General features: G+C 47.2%; 1 protein-coding gene, 1 long non-coding RNA gene and 3 other non-coding genes across 5 annotated transcripts; 1 reads left to right on the forward strand and 4 right to left on the reverse strand.

Annotated features, from left to right (window-relative positions):
* Window positions 1–8,316: 8,316 nt before the first annotated feature.
* LOC112271675 (L10-interacting MYB domain-containing protein-like) lies at window positions 8,317–9,254 on the reverse strand. Its single transcript, XM_024461420.1, has 2 exons — window positions 8,928–9,254; window positions 8,317–8,838 (listed from the first exon to the last, which is right to left on the reverse strand). Exons 1-2 carry the CDS (start codon window positions 9,252–9,254, stop codon window positions 8,317–8,319), a joined length of 849 nt encoding a protein of 282 aa, XP_024317188.1.
* A 4,063-nt stretch (window positions 9,255–13,317) lies between these two features.
* LOC100828816 lies at window positions 13,318–15,149 on the forward strand. The gene is made up of 2 exons (XR_138285.4): window positions 13,318–14,432; window positions 14,549–15,149. It is a non-coding gene; the product is annotated as an uncharacterized LOC100828816 (long non-coding RNA).
* A 1,245-nt stretch (window positions 15,150–16,394) lies between these two features.
* LOC112272067 lies at window positions 16,395–16,479 on the reverse strand. Its single transcript, XR_002965766.1, has one exon. It is a non-coding gene; the product is annotated as a small nucleolar RNA Z103 (small nucleolar RNA).
* Window positions 16,480–16,561: 82 nt separating this feature from the next.
* On the reverse strand, window positions 16,562–16,692 carry LOC112272116. Its single transcript, XR_002965812.1, has one exon. It is a non-coding gene; the product is annotated as a small nucleolar RNA snoR77 (small nucleolar RNA).
* Window positions 16,693–19,046: 2,354 nt separating this feature from the next.
* Window positions 19,047–19,143, reverse strand: LOC112272066. The gene has a single exon (XR_002965765.1). It is a non-coding gene; the product is annotated as a small nucleolar RNA Z103 (small nucleolar RNA).
* Window positions 19,144–20,920: the final 1,777 nt, after the last annotated feature.

Here is a 20,920-nt window from a genome sequence, read left to right on the forward strand (position 1 = left end):
GGCGGTGGCGCGGGACCGGCCGGATGCGAGAGTGGATGGGTGGGTGGACGGCAGGCGGCAGCTTGTGTGATCTGCCTGCCACTTTATTGCCTCCTCGTTTTAGCTTTACGGCAACGCCTCCACGCTGCCAAACATCCCTCTATGGATCTGGCTGCACGGCATGTGCTTTGGTGCAAGCAACCGTCGGCTCTTTCTTTTTTCGGTCTGGTTTTCGGTGGATCGTGGACGGAGATACATGCGCGCACGATCGACCACGGATGTGTAAACTGTGCCATGTCAACCGGGCCAGCTGCTTTCTTACTCGCACGACGTGCTGGAGTAGTACGTAGCTTGCCAAGAACAAGAGACAGGCACGTAGTACGTAGACCTGGTTGGTGCTCGTCACGTCCGGCACCTCGCAAGTCGCAAGGAGCATACGTGAGAATTGGAGCTTCGTCGGTGAACGGGCTGCGGGAAATCCTTTTCCTTCGCACGGAGGAAAAAAAAAGCGAAAAGTCCATGTTGAACACGAACTCGAAGATCTGAATCAAACCATATCCTTCTAATTTCGGATTTTCAGCCCCTGACCTATCTAATCCCGATCAATTTAAATTTTATCCTGAAATTTCCTGTTTACCTAGGTCGAGATAATGATGTGTCTTAGGATCTAGTGATATTGTATATGGTTCCAGGTACTTATTTTTATACGGTTATACCTGAAAAAATCACCCGACAAAAATTATCCACAATTTTTTTTTAAAAAAGAACTACTAGGCATCTGGCGAGGACATCGACATTCTTCCCTCGAAGCGACCCCTCCCGACCCGGGCAGCAGTAGCGGAGCATACGCGCCGGGAGTGCCGGTTCCGGCAAGCGGCGAGCCAAGCCGTCCTCCCGCCTAAGAAAATATATTAGAAGACCTTAGCCAACATAATTAAAAATATATTAGAAGACGCTCTAAGAAAATTAGTAACGGTTATTCTCGTTAGTTATTTCCTAAACATAGCTAAAAATATCAAAACTAAAAAATAAGAGATACGAGAGCATCATTTGGGTCCTTCCTCTAGTCTTAGCCAGCAATCATGGTGTTACGTCAACAAAACCAGTTCGCCAAACATCATTTTCGGGATTAAGGGGCTTCATTGACCGGGACCAGTAAGGTTAGGGTCTGAAATTCAGAAATTCAAAGGTTTAAGGTCAGATTCGGACTGTGTCTACAAGTTCAGGGTTGAAAATAGACTTTTCTCAGAAAAAAAATCATGAACAGTCATGCGCACGCCGATACAGTTTGCACGAGCACGGGACTTCAGGTTTGATGCGCCCTGCGCGCACAAATTGTGCAAGTAGCCGGTTTTCGTTCCACCGGTCACCAGCGTGTCGTGGCCCAACGACTTTCTCCGGCATAGTCGCGTCGCATCCCTCTCCCCTCCTCTGGTCGCTAGGCGCCCAACCATTCCGAATTCGATCACGGACTCACGGCGTAGCTAGCTTCCAAAATGTGCACCCTCCGAGTCGTGCGAAAAAAAATCTATGTAACGGGTCTCACGTCCAACCTAGATCCCTCTTATATTACGCGCCTATCTAACGGGAATGTTAACGCACGAACGAATGAACGACTTGTCTTCTCGCGCGACGGTGCTTGGGTCGTCTGATGCATGCACAGATGAACCTCTTGCAGTCTTGTACTGATATTGCTGATGCATCAGAGGCGGAGGATGGGTCGCGCCAGCGCGGCGTCACGCAGAAGTGAATACGTAAAAATAAACCTAAAGGAAAACCAAATATAATTACGGTTTTGTTATTAAGAAGTCACCTGATTTTTATTTAGAAATTAGTCGATATGTTTGGCCGTCCGATCTTCATCTAATTAACGGCATCATGTGGAGGATGTGGGAGTGAAGATGGCACATGTATCTTAATCCAACAAATCTGGTGTGGTCGATTTAGATTTAATTAGATGCTGAGATATAGCCACACCTATATAATTATTAAAAGAAAACCAAAATAATTATTAAAAAAACAAATCAAAATAAAAAAAAAGCACTCTCGATATTTTCAGCTAATACAAATGTTGGACAACTGGAGTAGCTTTTTATTCACTCTCCTTTGGCTCCGATATCATTTCATTTTTATTCTGCTGTTTTTTCTTACTCCAATCCCATTATTCATATCTCACAATAGTGAAAGTGAAAAAGTTAAGTGGTGAGGCCTACCCATTCTAACTCGTGGTATGATGGGATTCACTCTTTGTTTCGCTACGCACCATAATATTTGACTTTTTTTTTCTTTGGGTCTCAATTTCACTTTAGATTATTCATTCCTGTTTGTGTGTCAACGGGTTTCACTTGCATATGTGTCAAGTTTTCCTACTACAACATATATGTGAATCGGTTTAACACAATTTTAAAGGATAACATGGAATTATTTTCGGGCCTCACACTCAGTGGCAGTGCCAGCACCCAAAACATGTGATGTCAACGTGTCTTGTACACACCTAGAAATTACGAGAACTAACATACAATATTTGGAAATATGACGATGCTTTACACGGCTTGCAGGTGACACCGCCGCACACTGTCACAAATGATGGCCTGAGGGTGTGGCTCCCGTCTCATAGTTTTCTTGTTTACAGAAGAAGGGTCAATGGTCTCTTGCGGAGCATCTCCAATAAAGCCTCCAAATTTTGTCCATAAATGTCCGTTTTTTGTCCGTTTGGAGAGAACTAGTGGACATGTGTTCGTCCCTGTTCGCTCTCATCACTCAACAACATCTCCTAAATTTCTCTTCCCAATTACTTTTTCCTCTCCTTTCCCCATCTCCTCTTGTGTGACCGGGGGAAAAAAATTAGGGGTGAGCATTCAGTCATGACCGGAAGTTCGGTCTATTTTCGATTCGGTCTCTAAAATATAAATATCCGAACTTTACAGAGGAACTTTGCAATCCGAAATTTCGGTTACCCGAAGATTCGGTCATGACAGAATTTACAAAGATGGGTGATAGATTCAAAACAAAACATGATTCCGTACAAATTTAGCAACGTTTCACTTATATTTCTGACAAAATTTACATATCAACGTGGGCACCGGGGGTTAGGAAAGTGAAACAACCGATTGCCTCTGTTGTGCCATGATTTTTGCATAGGGAGTGGTTTGACGCCTAAATTGGGTTAGGAGAATGGGTTGATTTTTACTAAATTCGGTCATATTCGGCCTTTCGGTCTTTTGTGAATTGATACCCAAATTACTAGAAAATTCAGTCTATAAATTCTTCTACCCAAACATCTAATCAGTCTTTTCGGTCTCGGTCTATTCGGTTTCGGTTTTCGGTCATCGGTTTTTATGCCCACCCCTAACAAAAAGAGGACACCAGACAATGTCCGTACACTCCAAACCTCCCCCAAATTTGGGAAAGCTGGCCGGACAAATAATACATTAGTCTGTATCGATGATGCCATTTGGAGGTTGATTTTGGATGCCAAAATGTTCATGTCCCCCCCCAAAGGACATTTGGGATAGGTTTGGAGGCTCTCATTGGAGATGCTCATCTCCAGCCGCCCCCCCATTTGGTGTCCGACGCAGCCGATTTGGGAGGTGCCCGAGGAATTTTTTTTAGGGTTCCGTCGTGATCCAGCTGCGCCCCCCAATACCAACTCCCCAAAAAATTGAATTTCGGCAAAATTTAGCTAAAAGTACGTGAAATTTAACTGAACTCGATGAAATTTAATTAAACATAAATGTTGATCGGCTCCACCTTCACCTCCGGCGCCGGCCTCTTCCCCACCTTCTTCTTCTCGGCCTCCTACCTCGCCGCCTCCTTGTCGCTCCACGCCTCGGCCTCGGCATCCATCATGGCGAGGCCGAGGCGTTTTGCCTCCTCGGCCTCGCATTGGCTGGCACTCTCTGCCGCCCGCTGCCCCGGGAAGTCCTCGGGGTCGCCGTCCTGGCACCATTCGAGCACCAAGTGCTCGTAATCTAGCGCCGGCACCCACTCCGGCTCCGGGTTTGGCCGGACAAGGCGTGGCGGAGATGGCCGCGAGGCGGCTTCGACCCCCGTCGACGGGAAGACGACCCCGACACCTCCTTGATGCACAGCGCCGGCAAGGAGGCGCTGCGGAACGAGCTGGAGCCGGGGGAGTTGGTTGGCCTGCCGTACCGATGTCGGCGGGGGTGTCTCCAGCCGTGGGTGATCGCCGTCACGGAGCGCTCGCGCCAGAACCGGCGCCGGCCGTCGATGTTGAAGCGGCCCGACGGCGGGCTCTCGCCTTGGCCCTCGTAGCGGGCGATGTCAATGGCGTGCCGGTCGGTGAAGAAGGGTGCCCAATTTGCCCCTGTGGCGCGGTTCCACCCGGGGTCCTTGCGCTCCTCCGCCGTCAGCCCATGCCACAAGTTGGCATTGACGGCGGCTATCCGGGCACGGCACGTTGGCACCGACGGCGTCGGGATGCCGTCGATGCTCAAGGTCCAATGTGCCGGCAACCGACAGTCGGGCGGCGCCAGGTACTCGTGCTCGTGGAGGGCCTTGGCCTCCTCGAGCATGAGCTGGGTCCGGCCTGGGTGCGCCGGCTAAATTTTAGGCCGCCGGATGAAAAAACAAATTGGTGAGGCCGGCTGGGTCGGAATTTTTGCGCCGGCGCCCCCCAAGCCCATTTAGAGGGCCTTTAGGGGGGCGGCTGGAGTTGCTCTTATATCCCACCTGTGATGGCTATCCATCCCTAGAGCATCTACAACGGCTTGTGTTTATTTGATTGTCAATGGTCTAATTTTTTATTTTGACGAACCTGGCAGTTGTACTGCCTTTTCAATTAGAAGAAGAGAAGAAACAAGTTCACCTAATACAGTCTACAGAAAACACCGAAGATAAGCTCAAAGGAAGGTAGTCAGCTTGAACAGCAAGCTGACAATAGAAAACATTTACAGACTACCTCTCTCTTGCCTCCATAATGAGATAAAATTCATCCTCGATCAACCGATACAGAACTACGACGCTACACTCCTTCTTCTGAAAAACTGTGTTGTTCCTCTCCTTCCCCAAATGCTAAACAGTTAACGCAGCTATTGAAGTTTCTTCCTTTTCAATTAGAAGAAGAGAAGAAACAAGTTCACCTAATACAGTCTACAGAAAACACCGAAGATAAGCTCAAAGGAAGGTAATCAGCTTGAACAGCAAGCTGACAATAGAAAACATTTACAGACTACCTCTCTCTTGCCTCCATAATGAGATAAAATTCATCCTCGATCAACTGACACAGAACTACGACGCTACACTCCTTTTGCTGAAAAACTCTGTTGTTCCTCTCCTTCCACAAATGCTAAACAGTTAACACAGCTATTGAAGTTTCTTCCTTCTTGATCACAGACTTTGGCCCCGAAATTACATGCCTCCACCACGATCTCACCATTGTGCAAGACCCTGCCACAACGGCAAGCCGAGAACATTTGGCACCGCAAACATGCCACAGCTCCTTCGCAAAGGAGCATCCCAGAAACAAGTGCGACGCTCCCTCTTGAACTTGATCACAGAAGGAGCAAACAGCATTGTAAGGCCAACCCCGAGCCGCTAATCTATCCGCCATCCAAAGTCGATTTTGCAAAAGCAACCACATGAAAAATTGGACCTTTACTTCCCCTTTGATGGACCACGCTGAGCTGAATAAATCCCAATTAGGTTCTTTCTAGCAAGTCTGAATAAATCCGGAGCAAAATCCATTGGTGCCTCCCCTTGCAACCAGCAATCCTTCCAAAAGGAAGTTTTTCTTCCATCGCCAATTTTAATAGATGTGCAAGCCACAAACAGAAGCTGATCACACTCGCTGCATGGGACCTGTGTGCCCAACCAAGGCCTATCTTGTGCATCCCACTGAAACCATGGCCATCTCAGCCTAAGAGCCTGACTGAAATACTGAATGTTCTTGACCCCCAGGCCCCCAAGCTTCTTTGGTGCAAACTTTCAACCAATTTACCATGCACTTCCCACCGTGCGCCTGCTCATCACCTGCCCACAAGAAATTCCTGCGCATTTTGTCCATTTTCTCTAATCAGTAGCTTGTCTAAATGTGCTGCCCGTGCATTTTGTCCATTTGAACCATTGTGGAGAGAAATTTGACAAAGGTGTTCCTGCTGCTAGCGCCTAGACACCGTACGTGCCTGTGCCCAATTTGTTTCGGCCTTGCACCTTGTGCCGTGCTGTATTACTTGTACTGACGTCACGCTCCTATGTAATGCTTGTACCTGGTCACTCTGTCAGCCAGCATGCGTAACCTGTAAGAGTAATACGGATTCTACGTACTTAGATCCTGCAGGGGAGCTGCTTTGCTCCGAAGCTCCGCATCTGGTCTTCATCTGTGCAATGGTACGGTTCTCCCTTTTAATTTTCTGAGGACTAGTGGTACTGGCATGTGCGTACGTACCACAGGCACGATGACTTGACGAGGGCGCATGATGATTTAAGGTTGTGTTGTTTGGGCTGGAGCTCCACGGCTGCAGATTTTACAACTGCAGATTCCAGAATCAGATATGGCTGCGAGCTGCAACTGAAAGATTGGAGCTGTCTGATGCTTGTTTGTTTGGGCGGCTGATCCGGCTGCAGCTGCAACTGAAATGTGCTGAAATGACCTGAATGATCCTGTACTTCTGTGGATTTGGTATTAGTGCTAACTGTACTGTTTTACAAGTAAATTAATTATTTTTTGTTGGGATGATGATTTTTTAGAACACATTAAACCACAGTACACTAATAATAATTTTTGAGAACACAATAAACCATAGTACACTAATAATATATTGTCCACACATCGTTTGCAAAATATAAGATCATCGTGACATTAAGTTAGTCTAACCTATTACAATTCTACTCTCTTGCGGCCATCAAAGCATCAGCAATTATATCACGAGATGCGTCCATTGCGGCATTGCTACTACCCGCATAGCTCCCACCACTTGTGTTGATGACATGGCCGGGAGGCATGTAGTCCTCGTCAGCATCGCATCTAGCAAAGTGACAATCATACAAATTACTATCTTGTATGAAGTTGTGCAACGCCATACAAGCAATGATAATCCTTGCTTGCTTTCTCGGTGGGTAGCTAGGCACAGCTTTCAACATGCGCCATCTTTGCTTCAACACGGCAAAGCATCGTTCTATGACATTTCTGAGTGATGAATGTAGATAGTTGAAGATCTCCTTCCTACCACTTGCAGCGGCGCCGTGTTGATACTCAGGTAGATGGTACCTCGTGCCTCTAAACGGTTCTAGATAACCAGTCTGATTGGGGTATCCAGAATCAACAAGATAAAATTTACCTATACAAAGGCAAGTGTTAGTCAAAAGAAAAGACTATAAAATGTGAACTCGAGTTCTGCAATTTTTTAAAATTTATACCTCTTGGAGGATGAGGAAATTTTTCTTTATACTTGTCCAAGGTATCCTTGAATACCCTTGTGTCATGTGCCGAACCTGGCCATCCAGCCACGACCGAGATGAATCTCATGTCAAAGTCACATACCCCCATAACATTATGTGTTGCATAACCAGCTCGACCAACATGGTTAACCGTGTCTTTAGCAGGCACGATAACAGGTACGTGCGTACCATCAATAGCACCAATGCAATTGTTGAAGTGAGGATAAAACCGTGAGCTCTGCAATCTCTCATGCACATTTCTGAATTGGGGATCAATTGGTGTAATGATGTCTGCAGCTAATAAATTCAAACATTTCAACACATGATTGAATTTCCGATTGATAGTTTCAGTGGACCTTTGGAAACGATTCTGAACTTGACTCACTGACTGTGGGCTACCAACGGTCCACAAGAACATCCCAAGGGCCTCTTCTGAACACATGTTTCTTGTTTCTTGCAACCCATAGTTGCGTGCCAAAGTCTCATGCAATGCATCAAAACAAGGCCTACGCATTTTGAACATCTTATAGCAATCATTGGAAGACCCCAAACTATCATAAACCCATTGTTGTCCAGTACACCTTGCCTCTCTCCTTTTCTTTTTCATTAGATATATCTTCTCTTTCAACTTTTTCCTCCTCATGGCAGATTCATCCTCACTTCCACTTTCAATTGAAGTGTTAGTTCTGCTGCTGTTAGTCGCAATGTTAGTTGTTGTGCTCATCTATAAACACATCAATTACAGGAGGTTCGTACCACATAAGACCAATTAATCCATACATAAATATTTGAGAACCGAATCAAACAAGCAGATGGTTCAATTGTAGCACATAGGAATGCATACTTGAAATAAATTGTACCACACAGGAATGTATACTTGAAATAAATTGTACCACACTAATCATCGAAATACATGGAAAGCAAACACACGAGGATACACTAGTTTCTCTTCCTGTCCTCATATTGTCTCTTGAGCCAATTGAGCTGCCCCTCATTTGTCTTCATAGATAGAAAGAAACTACGATTTGTAGATTTAGCAAACAACTTTGTAGCAATGTAGTGCTCATCACTCAACTCGGATGCTCCACACTTGGGAACCTCTTCCATGATGGCTGCAATCTCCTTAGCTTCGGTAGTAGTACTGTTACTACTACTTTCAGTAACAACATGGTCAACAAACATTTGGAACTCATTAGACATATTGGCCTTCTTCGGGTTAGATGGACTACAAGGTATTGCACTTGATGGACGTTTGGGCCTAGTCTTGAGCCATGGGCTAACAGTAGAAGTCTCTTCTTCATCTAAATCAATCACATCTTCTTCAACTTGAATGGCAACTACCTCTTCCACTCCCAGCATAATGGATGTGGTACCATCAACATTAGCCTTGTCAAACATAATATGCATCAACTCCAAGTTGTCTGGTGGTCCCTTGCGGAATGCTTTAATTGGCTTGTGAATCTGCAAATAATATCATGGCATTAGTACTTGTCTATGCGAGACATATCATAACATTGAATAAATTATCATTGCATATGAAAATTATATACCTTGATCAATTCAGCCCACTGCTCTTCATCAGCTATTATGGTTTGCGTATCTTCATTCCATCCAAGTCTAGTTGCCTTATTTTTGTAGAACACCCACGCTGAATGAATAGCCTTCAAATCGTCCCAACGATTTTTCAGCTGCCTTCTCTCATAGTTTCTCCCGGTCTGAGCATTGAAATCTGCCACTAAGTTCTTGTATCCGGTAGAACTCAAGAATTTGGTTGGCCTGTTTCCAAGCTGAACTTGTTTGGTGGCGCACTCACAAAAAATCCTAGCAGCGGTAGCATCCCACACAGCTTTCACAAAATCCACTTTGATAGGTTCCATCTAGACAAATATATATTTACCCATATATATATCACAGAACAGTAAGCATTTATGCCAACAAATTTGCACATATACACATCAACATGTGTGCCAATCACCGGAAATTATCATCATTTCGCACTAATTTCAGACAAAGCTAACAACTAAAGCACCAAAATATCTCCATTTTCATCAAACATACGGATACATCATAGAACAAGGCATCCTTACCTTGGCAGTGGTGAAGCTTGGCGTCGGGGGAGGAGCTTGCGGGGCGTGGAGGCTGGGGCGTAGAGGTTGGTGGAGGAGGTTGGCCGGGGTGGGGGGCGTCAGGGGCCGGGGCGTCGGGGGCCGGCCGAGACGGGCGCGGGGGGCGGCGGAGATTGGCCAGCGGAGACGGGCGCGGGGGGCGGTGGAGATCAGCCGACGGAGAAGGGAGTCGGGAGCCGGGGCGTGGGGGCCGGCGGAGCTCCAACGTCGGCCGGCGGCGCCTGCGAGGAGAGGTGTGAACCCTAGTTCACCATCGCGAGATGTGGCTGGATTGCTCGATGTGGCTGGGGAAAGGAGAAATAGAACCGAAGCGTTCGGTGGCATTTTGGTCGTAGTATGTGGTTTGGTGAGAGGGTATTCTTGTAAATGGGCCTTTTGGAGCTGCAGCCGGCTGGAAGAAGCACCGATATGCCAGCTTCCTGTTGCTAGTGTATTCGTGAGGAGCGCTCCACGGGATCCGCTGGAAGAATCTGGACCGAAATGTGGTGTTTGTTTGGGCTCCAACTTCTGTGAGCTGGAAGCTGTAGAATCTGCTCCTAGGAGTCCAAACAAACGGAAGGTTCCCTCCGTGCATAAATTCGATAGCTCAGTTGTTGCAGGTCTGATGAGACGGCCATCACCATTCGCTCAACATGGCACTCTCCTTCCTCGGTAACCTCGCTTTCATGATCCTCCTGCTTGTAGCAGCGGCAGCTGCCGTAGTCCCTTCAAGCGCCGAGGCCGGGCGGCGCTTCATCCTCCACGGCGACGTCAGCGAGCACGCTGCCGGTGCAAGGATCGATGATCAGAGCACGTCGCGGCCACCGGCGGCATGGTCTGGCCGCTACGGGCGCGGGCGTGAAGCTCCGGCGCCACCACCATTGGCGCTTCTTGGGAGCAGTGAACCTGTTGCCACTCCACCGCCACCGGAACCGGCGGAAAGCAAGCAGCCGGGGCGGCGTAAAAGGTCCGCCGATCCAGCGATTGTTCCTTCTCCGCCGCCGCCGGAGATGTGACTCGCCGTTCGCCATCGCCATGGCTGCTGCCACCACGATGGTCGTATTCGTAGCTGAAAATTTTACTCAGTATTAGGACTTTGGGCGCGCGCAGATTTCTTGCGTGGTAGTACGTCTCGGGATGGCTGATCATTAGACAGTAGGTACAGGCCTACGGCCTCAAGGTTTAAGGATTTCGTCTCTCGATTGGATTTTAACACAAGGTTTAAGGATTTCGTCTCTCGATTGGATTTTAACAATCAGCTCATCCATCTGTTCGTGTGGTCATGTCTAAATTTAAATGTATCTATACATTAAGTCATGTCTAAATATATCCAAATTTTAACAAACTTGAAATTTTTTTGTCGTACGAAGGAAGTAGTATAACTGTATAGTATAACTGTATAAGATAGTCTGAATTGGAAACTTTTACCGCACGAAGCTCCAAACATTGTGACTTACCGATTGATATAAAAAAAAAATCCCAACTTCCTTTCCAAAACAAGGATAAAACAACAACTAGTACTCCACAGTCAGCAATCGAAGGCACGTAGCAATTGTCACGGGGACAGCGCCATGCATATCAGTCATTCATCATTACGTACACAGGCCACAAGGCGAAGATGGAAATGCAGAGTACTCGAATCAATCTGTACAATCCATCTTCTTGCGATGAATCACAACAGAAAAGCATTAAATTTGGGATTATTTATGAAAGGACTTGAAATAATTTAATGAGTATTCCGTCCGTTCCTAAATTCTTTTCGTGGTTTTAGTGCAAATTTGAACTAAAACCACGACAAATTTAGGAACAGAGGAAGTAGTAAATTTCAAGTGACCACCCTTTTTTGGTATCCGTAACAAGGGTTACACTTGTCGCTTTTGGGACCATTAAGGGAGAGGTTGGGCTGGCAGGCCAGAAGGGTGTTGGGTGCGAGCTTTGCGGAGGCATGGCGTCGGTGCACTGCATGTGCCGCCGACTCGGTATTCCTCTCCATGCCCTGCAACGCCAAGGGCACGACGCCAACTTCCTTGCCTCTAGGCACCTGCGCCTTCGTCGACTACGGACACGTGGTGACGGACTCGTCCTCACCTGAAAGATTTTATGCTTGCAACTTAGCTGCCGGCATAAATAGATAATTACCGAAAGTCAACCGCCGACGATGGTACATAACTTCGAAGGCAGGGAAACTGCCGGCAAAGGTTTCTCATGACAGGTAATTGGTGGCACATGTGCATAGGATGGGAACGAAACTCTTTTGGTGCGGAGAGGCAGGACCGCGCGCGGGAGGCCAATTATTATTGAGGGTAAACGGGTGGGACCCTAGACACGCCGCCTCCCCCTCCCATACTCCATCCCTTCTTCTATCCTCCTCTTCCAGATGCGTCGCCGGCTAGGCCACCGCGCGACCCCGATTGTCGTCCCTCGCTAATGTATCCTGGACCCGCCGCCCTACCCTCTTCTCCGTTGACTCCTCCGCTTTGGCATCCTCGACCCGCCGCCCTTCCCTCTGCCCCGTCGACTACCCACCGGCGTATCCTCGACCCCCATGTTCGACATTCCTCGTATCCGCCTCCTCCTCCTCCTCCTCCTCCTCCTCCTCCCTTTCTCAACCTCATGACTCATTTTGTTCTTCCTCCTTCGCATTACGTCAATCGCTCGGAGCAGCCGCTGTGCCACCCTTCGCTCCTCCTTAGGTACTACTGCTACTTCTCCTTCCTCCGAATTTTTTTGGTGAACATGGCATCGGCATAGGTGGTTTTAAGTACTGTTGTTTTGTCATGGTATCTCGTAGCTACTCACTTCGTTCCATAATTCTTGTTGAAATATTACATGTATCTAGATGCATTTTAGGAATAGATACGTCTAATTTTGGACGAATTTGAGACAAGAATTATGGAAGGGAGTACTTTTTACTGAAGATTGTGTCATAGCAATAAACAGGAGATTTGTCCAAGTACTTCTGAAATTACAGGAAGTAAAATGCCCCCAAAAATTGACGTGCTGGTAGCAACTTGCTAATTTAAAGTATAGGTAGCAATTTGTTTTTGCTGCTGTAAACTAATTTTATACTCCCTTCATTACATATTAATTGAGACGAATTTAGTACTCACTCCGTCCAACAAAAGATATCTCAAATTTGTCAAAATTTAAATGTATCTAAACATGACTCAGTGCATAGATGCATTCAAATTTAGTCAAAGTTGAAACGTCTTTTATTGGACCGAGGAATACAAGTTTGTATGTGTAGTGTGGAGCAAACGCTTACCACATTGGTCAGGAAATTGACAAAGGTTCATGCAACGTCCAGAGAGACACAGTACGTGCCCGGCCGTGCCCAGTTTGTTTCGGCTGCCCACCTTTTGCCGTGCTGTATGCCTTTTGTACCCTGATGTCACGCTTCCTGTGTCACGCTCGTATGTCATTCCGTCAGCATGTGTAAGATATATTCCTCTCTTTCATAATTCTTGTCTTAAATTTATCTAAAAATAAATGTATCTATTTTAAAACAGTGCCAGTACTACTTAGATTCCGCAGGTGAGCTGCTTTGCTCCGAAACTCACCAGCTTGTCCCCATTCTTTTCCTGCAACTGTACTGTTTTGTAGTAACCACATTGCCCAGCGACCAGCGTCGGGTGACAATTTTACTGGCTGTAGATGGGACGATACAGGACACAGAGCAAGAGCGTGCAATAGAGCTAGATGGATGCTACTACTAGGTGACAAGCACGACGACTTGACGATGCACACTAGTCCAGTCCGTGACACTTGTCCAGACAAATGGGTTCGATCAAGTTCCCTGTATAAATTCGAGCACTCGGTCGTCAATTTTAGAGCATCACCAAACATGGCATTCTCATCCCCCTATCGCCTGGCTCTGCTGATGCTCCTATTGGCAACCTCAATTTCTTCGAGCGCCCAGCGTGGCTTCTTCGTCCTCCTTGCAGGTCAGCATGTAGTTGCCACTACCGCAGCTGCCGGCATCCCATTCCCAGCAGCGCATGGCCAGACTAGCACGTCGCCACCGTCGCCGTGGTCTTCGGCACCACCACTGACGCTTCTCGGGGACAGGGCTCCTCTTCAAACTCCGCCGCGGCCGGAGCCGGCGAGGAACCGCAGAGGTTCTCCGCTGCCACCCTAGGCGACGTGACATGCCGTTCGTCGACAGTACTGCCGGCCGTCGGTGCTGCGACCACGACGATATCACAGTTGCGCAGCAACGACAGGCCAATCTTTAGCTTCGGTGTGCCAGTTTCTGGCGTGCTACTTTGTCTCGGAATGGCTGGTCTAGATAGTAGGTGCAGCGTTGACGTCTAAGGATTAATCCGTACACAGGACATCTAGTTTGTATTTTAACAATCAGTTCAATAGAATTCCCGTTCATTTTTTTTACAGTTACTAGATTATCCCCATCCGTACATGTGACCCTTAGCTAGGCACATGGGCCTGTGGCAGTTGTTGTCATGGGCGGCGCCATGAATTTCTGCAATTGTCACGAGTACGATGGCCAAAACACTGAACCCAGCTCATCGCCTCACCCACACCCACACCCGCACCACCGGTGCATTGAACATAAGTTGTCTCTTCTCTATAAATTCAATCAACCAAAGCTCCAACGGTTCCGGACCATCGCAGCTAGCTCGCCCATTATTCGCCGGCATGGGAAGATTCCCCTTCCTCTGCTGCTCGGTGGCTCAAGCCTCAAGCTCTCTTGGTAGCAGTATTTGTGGTGGTGGTCTCGTCGATCGCCGACCATGAACTGCCGGTGCCGGCGCGTGCCTGTCACGGCGACGAAGCTCCACCGCTGTTGGGACTTCTCGGTTCGAGGCCGCGTGGAGGTCCGCCACCGCCACGATCGGCACCGTCGCACCAGCCGGTGGTTATGCCCCCTCCGCCGCCGCCACACTACCCGTAGCCGTAGCTCTAGCGGAAGGGTTATTAGGCATCGATCAGGTGCGTTGTTTCCTTACCTGGTATCTTCCTCTGGGCTCTGGCTCGAAATTATTGTAGACTTTCAAGATCAGTTCTTGTTCTCTGTCCAAGATGAAACTATTCAACCTCTTGTGCAGCTTGTTAGCCTCGTCGCCGGTGGGTGTGCTAGGGAGGCTGCCGGTGAGAGCGTCGCCGGCGCCAAAGCCGTCCCTCCGGACCGCCGCTGCTGGTTTATCCTGCGGAACCGAAATTCCTGAGACGGCATGCCTGGCTGTCGGCTCGTGCCCAGTTTTCTCGTTGCGCACCTTGTGCTGCATGACATGACATATTGACATGCGTGTCTCACTTCGAATTGCAGGCACCGATGTCATGTGCTGCTGTATGTCACGCTTGTGCCTGGTCGGTCCTTCAGCTAAGCTCTACTGATCTTCCTAGTAGTCGGTCACAGCCGAAAACTCTTTTGAGCGCCGACCGGCGCCTCATCCTCACCGGAGAGCACGTTGACATTGCCACTTTGCCAGGATGCCCGCAGCAGCTCTACAGACCATCTGATCCTCCTACTGTCCAAGCTCTTCGCCATCATGGAGATAACGGTGTGCCGCTGTCGCTAAAGTCTGTCTAGTACTTGGATTACACTCAATTATCATAGATTTTGATGTATAAAGAGCATTATGTTCAGATTGATTACTCTGTTCGAAGTATCAAAAGTTCATTATGCTGAGATTCATTACTCCGTTTGTTCTTAGTATCTGGTACCACTAATCTGTGTGACAAATTAAACTGACTGAATAGGCCAAGTATGATCATAAAAAATAAATCCTATTTTTAAGCTTTGCAAAAATGTCTTGCATAGTGAAGCATCCATCAAAAGATGCTCTCTAAAGTTTGGAGGGCGCACCGATGCCGCCTCAAATTTCCCAAGCAATCGAAACTCTCCAAGTCAAATAGCAGTACGTACTTCCTCCATTCCATAATACAACGTGTATAGATTTTTCTCATTTGTTTCACAATACATCTCATTTTCTCTTGGTACCCGCACCCGACCAATAACTATTCACATCCATTTATTATTAACCCAATATGAGTGGTCAAGCACTAGAAACAAAAGTTGCCTTGGTTCAAATGCACAAATTTACATGACATGTATTTTGAAATGGAGCGAGTACCCATAACGAGCTGCTCAGTTCGAAATGTTTGGAATTGCATGCAGATTAAGTAGACTGGAGTTTTCAAAAAAAAAAATGCAAAGTCATCAACCCAAAAAATTCTACTCCATAAGTTAGTTCGGCTGAACATCACTCTATGGCAGAAGCTCAGTTCATTGCACTTTGCACAAAAAACATCTCCCGTCCAAGCGAATCCTAGTACTCGCAAGATGACTTTGTTGAAGCTCGTCGCCGTCTTGGTCATCCTGGCCGCCACGTCTGTCTCAGACTTGCCGGCTGGCGTGCAGGGTAGACCACCGGGGATAGCGCCGCCGACGCCAAGGCCGGCCCCGCGGAGGAGCCGCGCGAAGCCGATTTATCTTTCGCCACCGCCTCCGGCGACGCCGCCGCCAGCAGGTAAAGTGCACACATTGCGTCCACCGCCGCCGCCTCCTCCACCTCCGCAATATCAACAGCGCGGACAGCAACCATTGCTTCAGGCTCCACCACCACCCCTACCGTGCAATTAGATTTAAGTTCGTTTTGACAGTTCACTCAGATCATGTTTTGATTTAGCATACGGAGTAGATCTGTAAGCACAACGTTGATGTTGATTTATATAAGTTCCTAATTTGTTGATGTCCGTGACGCACTTTTGCATGATTTGTTGACATTTCGTGACCGACTCTTCGAAGTCAACCGAACGAGAACGAGAACGAGACAACCAGAAAGTATTCAAGCCCAAATCTGGATTCTAAATTTTGCAACACATAAAAAATCCAACCTAATGGCGTACCGCCACAACTTCTGTTTGGGTGAAAACAAAAGAAGTCGTCTAATGGATCAGATTTCTGGCTTGGAATCCTCTGATAAGGACAGTATAATCATTGTCGATCATTTGGGGAAAGGATCCTCGTTCCCATTCAATTTCTTAAACCCATCAAAACGATAACATAAAAGAAATTGATAAAGAAACAGATGTCCTTTAAAAAAATTCAAGAAACATATGTCCTCAAGACTACTAGATCAGCTTCAGGGAGGGAAGCACAGCCTCCCCTAAGCAGAAGATTTAATTTTTGAGCAACTCAACACCTCCATTGCCATCGCTTTTTAAAACGGAGACAAAAGATTTGCCTCATCTCATTAATTAAGAAAAAATTCGACCCCCAACTAATTAACGGAAAACGGGACAAAAACCGTTACAACAGTCCTAAAAGCTATCGTGGATGAAAGTCCTTAAGACATCATGAGCGGACCTGACTACCAAACGCACTCCACATGAGCTGTCAAGGGTGAAGACCGTCGTTGAGGTAGTTCGCATGTGTAATCGTCATGACACATCACTCCTCGAGTTGGCAACTCCGACTTCATCGCAAATGAGCCCAACGAAGCCCCTGCTGCGGCGGTAGCTGCCTGAATCCCACATCGGCATATGTCAAACAGTCAGCCCCACACACCAATGCCAAGGCCACTCTAAATTTGGTGACAAGCAGGCGTTGCGCCAAAGATCGCCGCACTCCACTGGCATTGTAATTTGACTTGTGGGGCAAGCACCCAGATAACCGTTTGTTATGCTGTATCTAATCATACAGAAATTTCTCATCAAAAAATGGTACTTCATCTAACAAATTCGCAAGAAAGACTTGTATCACTACATCATTGGCTTCATCAATTTTGGTAGAACTAGCAAGTAGACGACATACACAAATCGGGGCATCAGTTGTTCATCACACAAGCTAAGGCAGCGCCGCAGCAATATCAACGACCACACTAAATTTGCCCCAAAATAAATGTCCTAATCATTGCTTCTAGATCCAAACACTTCCTTAGCTTGCGACAAATCTGGCCTGAGCAAGACATTGGACTCTCAGTCAGTCAGCCTGGCTATCAGCCTGGGAGGGTCTTTTTGAATGGGTGGAGCCAGCTCAGCCAGCTCAGCCTGGCTGATAGCCACGACTGATGTGTTGCATGTGCTCAAGGTACGGTTGAATTCAAAACATTTACCGCACGGAAGCTCCACACTTTGGTTGATTACCAAGTTTTCTTTTAGAAAAAAAACGAGAAACCACAGCCGCTAGATTACCCTCGTCCATACATGTGACCCTAGCTGGGCACATGGCAATTGTCACTCACACTCACACGGATGCTGCCATGAATGTCAGCCGTTGTAACGCACGAGCACGTACGATGGGCGAAACGGTGAACCCAGCTCATCGCCTCACCCGCGCCACCGGTGCATTGAACATAATTTATCCCCGCTGTACAAATTCGAGCTACTCCCAAACCCCAGTGTTTCGGAGCATCGCCGGCCAGCCCGTCCATTCATTCTCCGGCATGGCGAGATTCCTCTTGATCTTCTGCTCGTTGCCTCAAGCTCTCCTGGTAGCAGCAGTATTTGCGGCGTTGGTCTCGTCGATCGCCGCCCATGAGCTGCCGGTGCCGGCGCGTTGCGGTAACGGCGACGAAGCTCCACCGCTGTTAGGACTTCTAGGTTCGAGCCCGAGCGGTGGCACTGGCGCGTTGTGACTCATCCGCCACCTCCCGCGTTGCCGCCACCGCCGCAATACCCGTTGCTGTAGCTCTAGCGGAAGGGATATCATGTGCGTTGTTTCCTTTCCTCGTACCTTCATCTGCCTCGAAATTATTGTAGACTTTCAAGATCAGTTTACTACTCCAGTCATCCAGTGTGCATGTGAGCTCTCCAAAGCAAAGTTTAGCTAGTCTCAAGATGCAAGTAAAGTCAACCGCCGAATCGAAATTGCCATTATAACCGTGCACTGTCAAGTCATTGACCCAAAAGTTTCAGTATATCACCCAATGGTAGCAGCTCAGTTCATTGAACCAAAAGCATCTCTCGTTCAGGATACAAGCTAGCTTCGGCACGATGACTCTGGCCAAGCTCTTCGCCGTCTTGGCCATCCTCGCCGTCTTGTCTGCCTCCAACTCGCCGGTTGGCCTGCAGGGGAGGACGCCGGGAAAAGCGCCACCAGCGCCAAAGCCAGCCCCTCGTAGGAGCTCCGCGAAGAAGAATCCTCCGCCGCCAGTAGGTAAAGTGCGCACATTGCGTCCACCTCCTCCACCTCAACAGCACGGACAGCAACCATTGTTTCAGTCTCCACCACCACCCCTACCGTGCAATTAGATTATTTAAGTTAGTTTACTCACATCTTGTTTTGATTTAGCATACATCTGTAAGCGCAATGTTGTTCTGATTTAGTAGCATAGATCTGTAAGCACAATGTTGTCTGTGTATTTATATGAAATAAGTTACTGATTTGTTGACATTCTTGGCGGCACTTTTCCGAGTCAACAATACATGGAAACTTGGATTTGAAATTTATTTCGACGAATTGTACATTTGAGCGAACGAGACAACAAGAAAGTGTTTAGGACTTCAGGCCCAAATCTGGATTCCAAACTTTGCAACAGATAAAATTCAATGGCGTGCGGGGACAACTTGTGGCTGAAAACAAAAGGGAGAAGTTGACCGACGGATCAGATTTCAGGCTTGGAATCCTCTGTTAAGGATTACATTTGGCACAGTATAGTCATAGTCGATCATTTGGGGAAAGGATCCTCATTTCCATTCAATTTCTCCAGAAGGAAAAAATCATCCAAATCGAGAATCTAAAAAAAGAGAAAAGGAAAACACATGTTCTTACCTAGGGCGGATGGCGAGAGGTGGCTGGAGACACCTCTTATCTAGGCCATGCGCCGCCAGCCGCTGTCGAGGCCGCGTCACTTTGTCGACCGCCACGCGTCGCCTGGGGTCACCTCGCTCGCCACTGTCCGTTCCAAGGAAGAAAATGTTTTGGGGGAGAGGAAGCGAGCTGAATTCGGGGCAATACAGAGTTCGGGAGGTCGGAATTGCGGAACGAGCACGTCAAGTGTGCCGGAGACGGTTCGGAATTCAGCCCCCATTCCATCGATGAATTCCAGTGACATTCAAACATCAGAATTCGGGAAATAGAATACCAATTCCCAATTCCTTAATAGAATGATAGGGCTGGATGATGAGATTATTGACTCTGCACAAACTGCCTTTATCCAAGGAAGATTTATCCTAGATGGGGTGGTAGTGTTGCATGAAATCCTGAATGATGTTCATAGAAACAAATCTTCTGAGATTGTTTTTAAGGTTAACTTTGAAAAGGCTTATGATAAAATTAATTGGTCCTTTCTAAGGACAGTTATGTTTCAGAAAGGCTTCTCTCAGCAATGGATTGATTGTGTGATGAATTTTGTGTGGGGGGGAAAGGTAGCTGTGAAAGTAAATGATAAAATAGGACCTTATTTTAGAACTTATCAGGGGGTCAGGCAGGATGATCCCCTGTCTCCTCTCCTTTTTAATCTGGCAGTTGATGCTCTCACTTGTTTAGTTAAGAATACCCAAGATAGAGGTCTAGTAAGAGGACTGGCCTGTCAGTTAGTGCCTAGTGGATGTGCCATCTTGCAATATGCAGATGACACCATTTTCTTGCTTGAGGCTGATGTGGAAAGTGCTAGGAATTTAAAGTTTATTCTCTGTTTGTTTGAACAAGCATCAGGACTAAAGATCAACTTCCTAAAAAGTGATCTATATTGTCTTGGTGGTGCCCAAGAGATGGGGGCTCATTTGGAGGAGATTTTTACTTGTAAATTGAGGGCTTTCCCCTTCAAATATTTGGGGATACCTCTCCATTTTAGGAGGCTGGCCAATAGTGATTGGAAGCACGTTGAGGAAAGAGTTGAAGGAAGGCTAGCTAGTTGGCAAGGCAAAATGCTCTTTAGGGGGGTGCGTCTAATCTTGATCAATGCTTGTCTTAGTTCCATTCCTAACTACATGATGTCTCCGCTAGAAATTCCTAAAGGGGTGATCAAAAAATTAGATTTCTTCCGAAAGAGATTGATGTGGCGGGAGGGGTGTGACCAGAGAAAAATCCATTTAGTTAACTGGCTTGCCATCTATCAAGAGGTCATGAACTTCTGTCTCCTCTGTAAATGGCTATGGAGATTGGAAACCTCATCTGGGGTGTGGCAGAAAGTCATTAGGAAGAAATATTGTAGGGGGAAGCCTTTAGCTTTAGCGAGCTTCAGAAATGGGGATTCACATTTTTGGGCTGGCGTTATGCATGTGAAGGACACTTTCCTTAGCTGTTGTAGGCGCTTGATTGGTAATGGTAAGAGGACTCTGTTCTGGTCCGATGATTGGATAGAAGGCAACCCTCTTTCTGTGCAACTTCCTCGTTTATTTCATTTAACTTTCAGTTCTGAGATTACTGTTCACAAAGTGTTTGGCTGGGGTTCAATTACATTTAGGAGGACTCTAACTGGGGAGACTCTGTTATAGTGGGAAGGTCTGAAAAAGCTCTGTAGTGGTGTTCA

This window comes from Brachypodium distachyon, chromosome 3, assembly GCF_000005505.3.
Source record: "Brachypodium distachyon strain Bd21 chromosome 3, Brachypodium_distachyon_v3.0, whole genome shotgun sequence".
Classification (NCBI taxonomy): Eukaryota; Viridiplantae; Streptophyta; class Magnoliopsida; order Poales; family Poaceae; genus Brachypodium; species Brachypodium distachyon.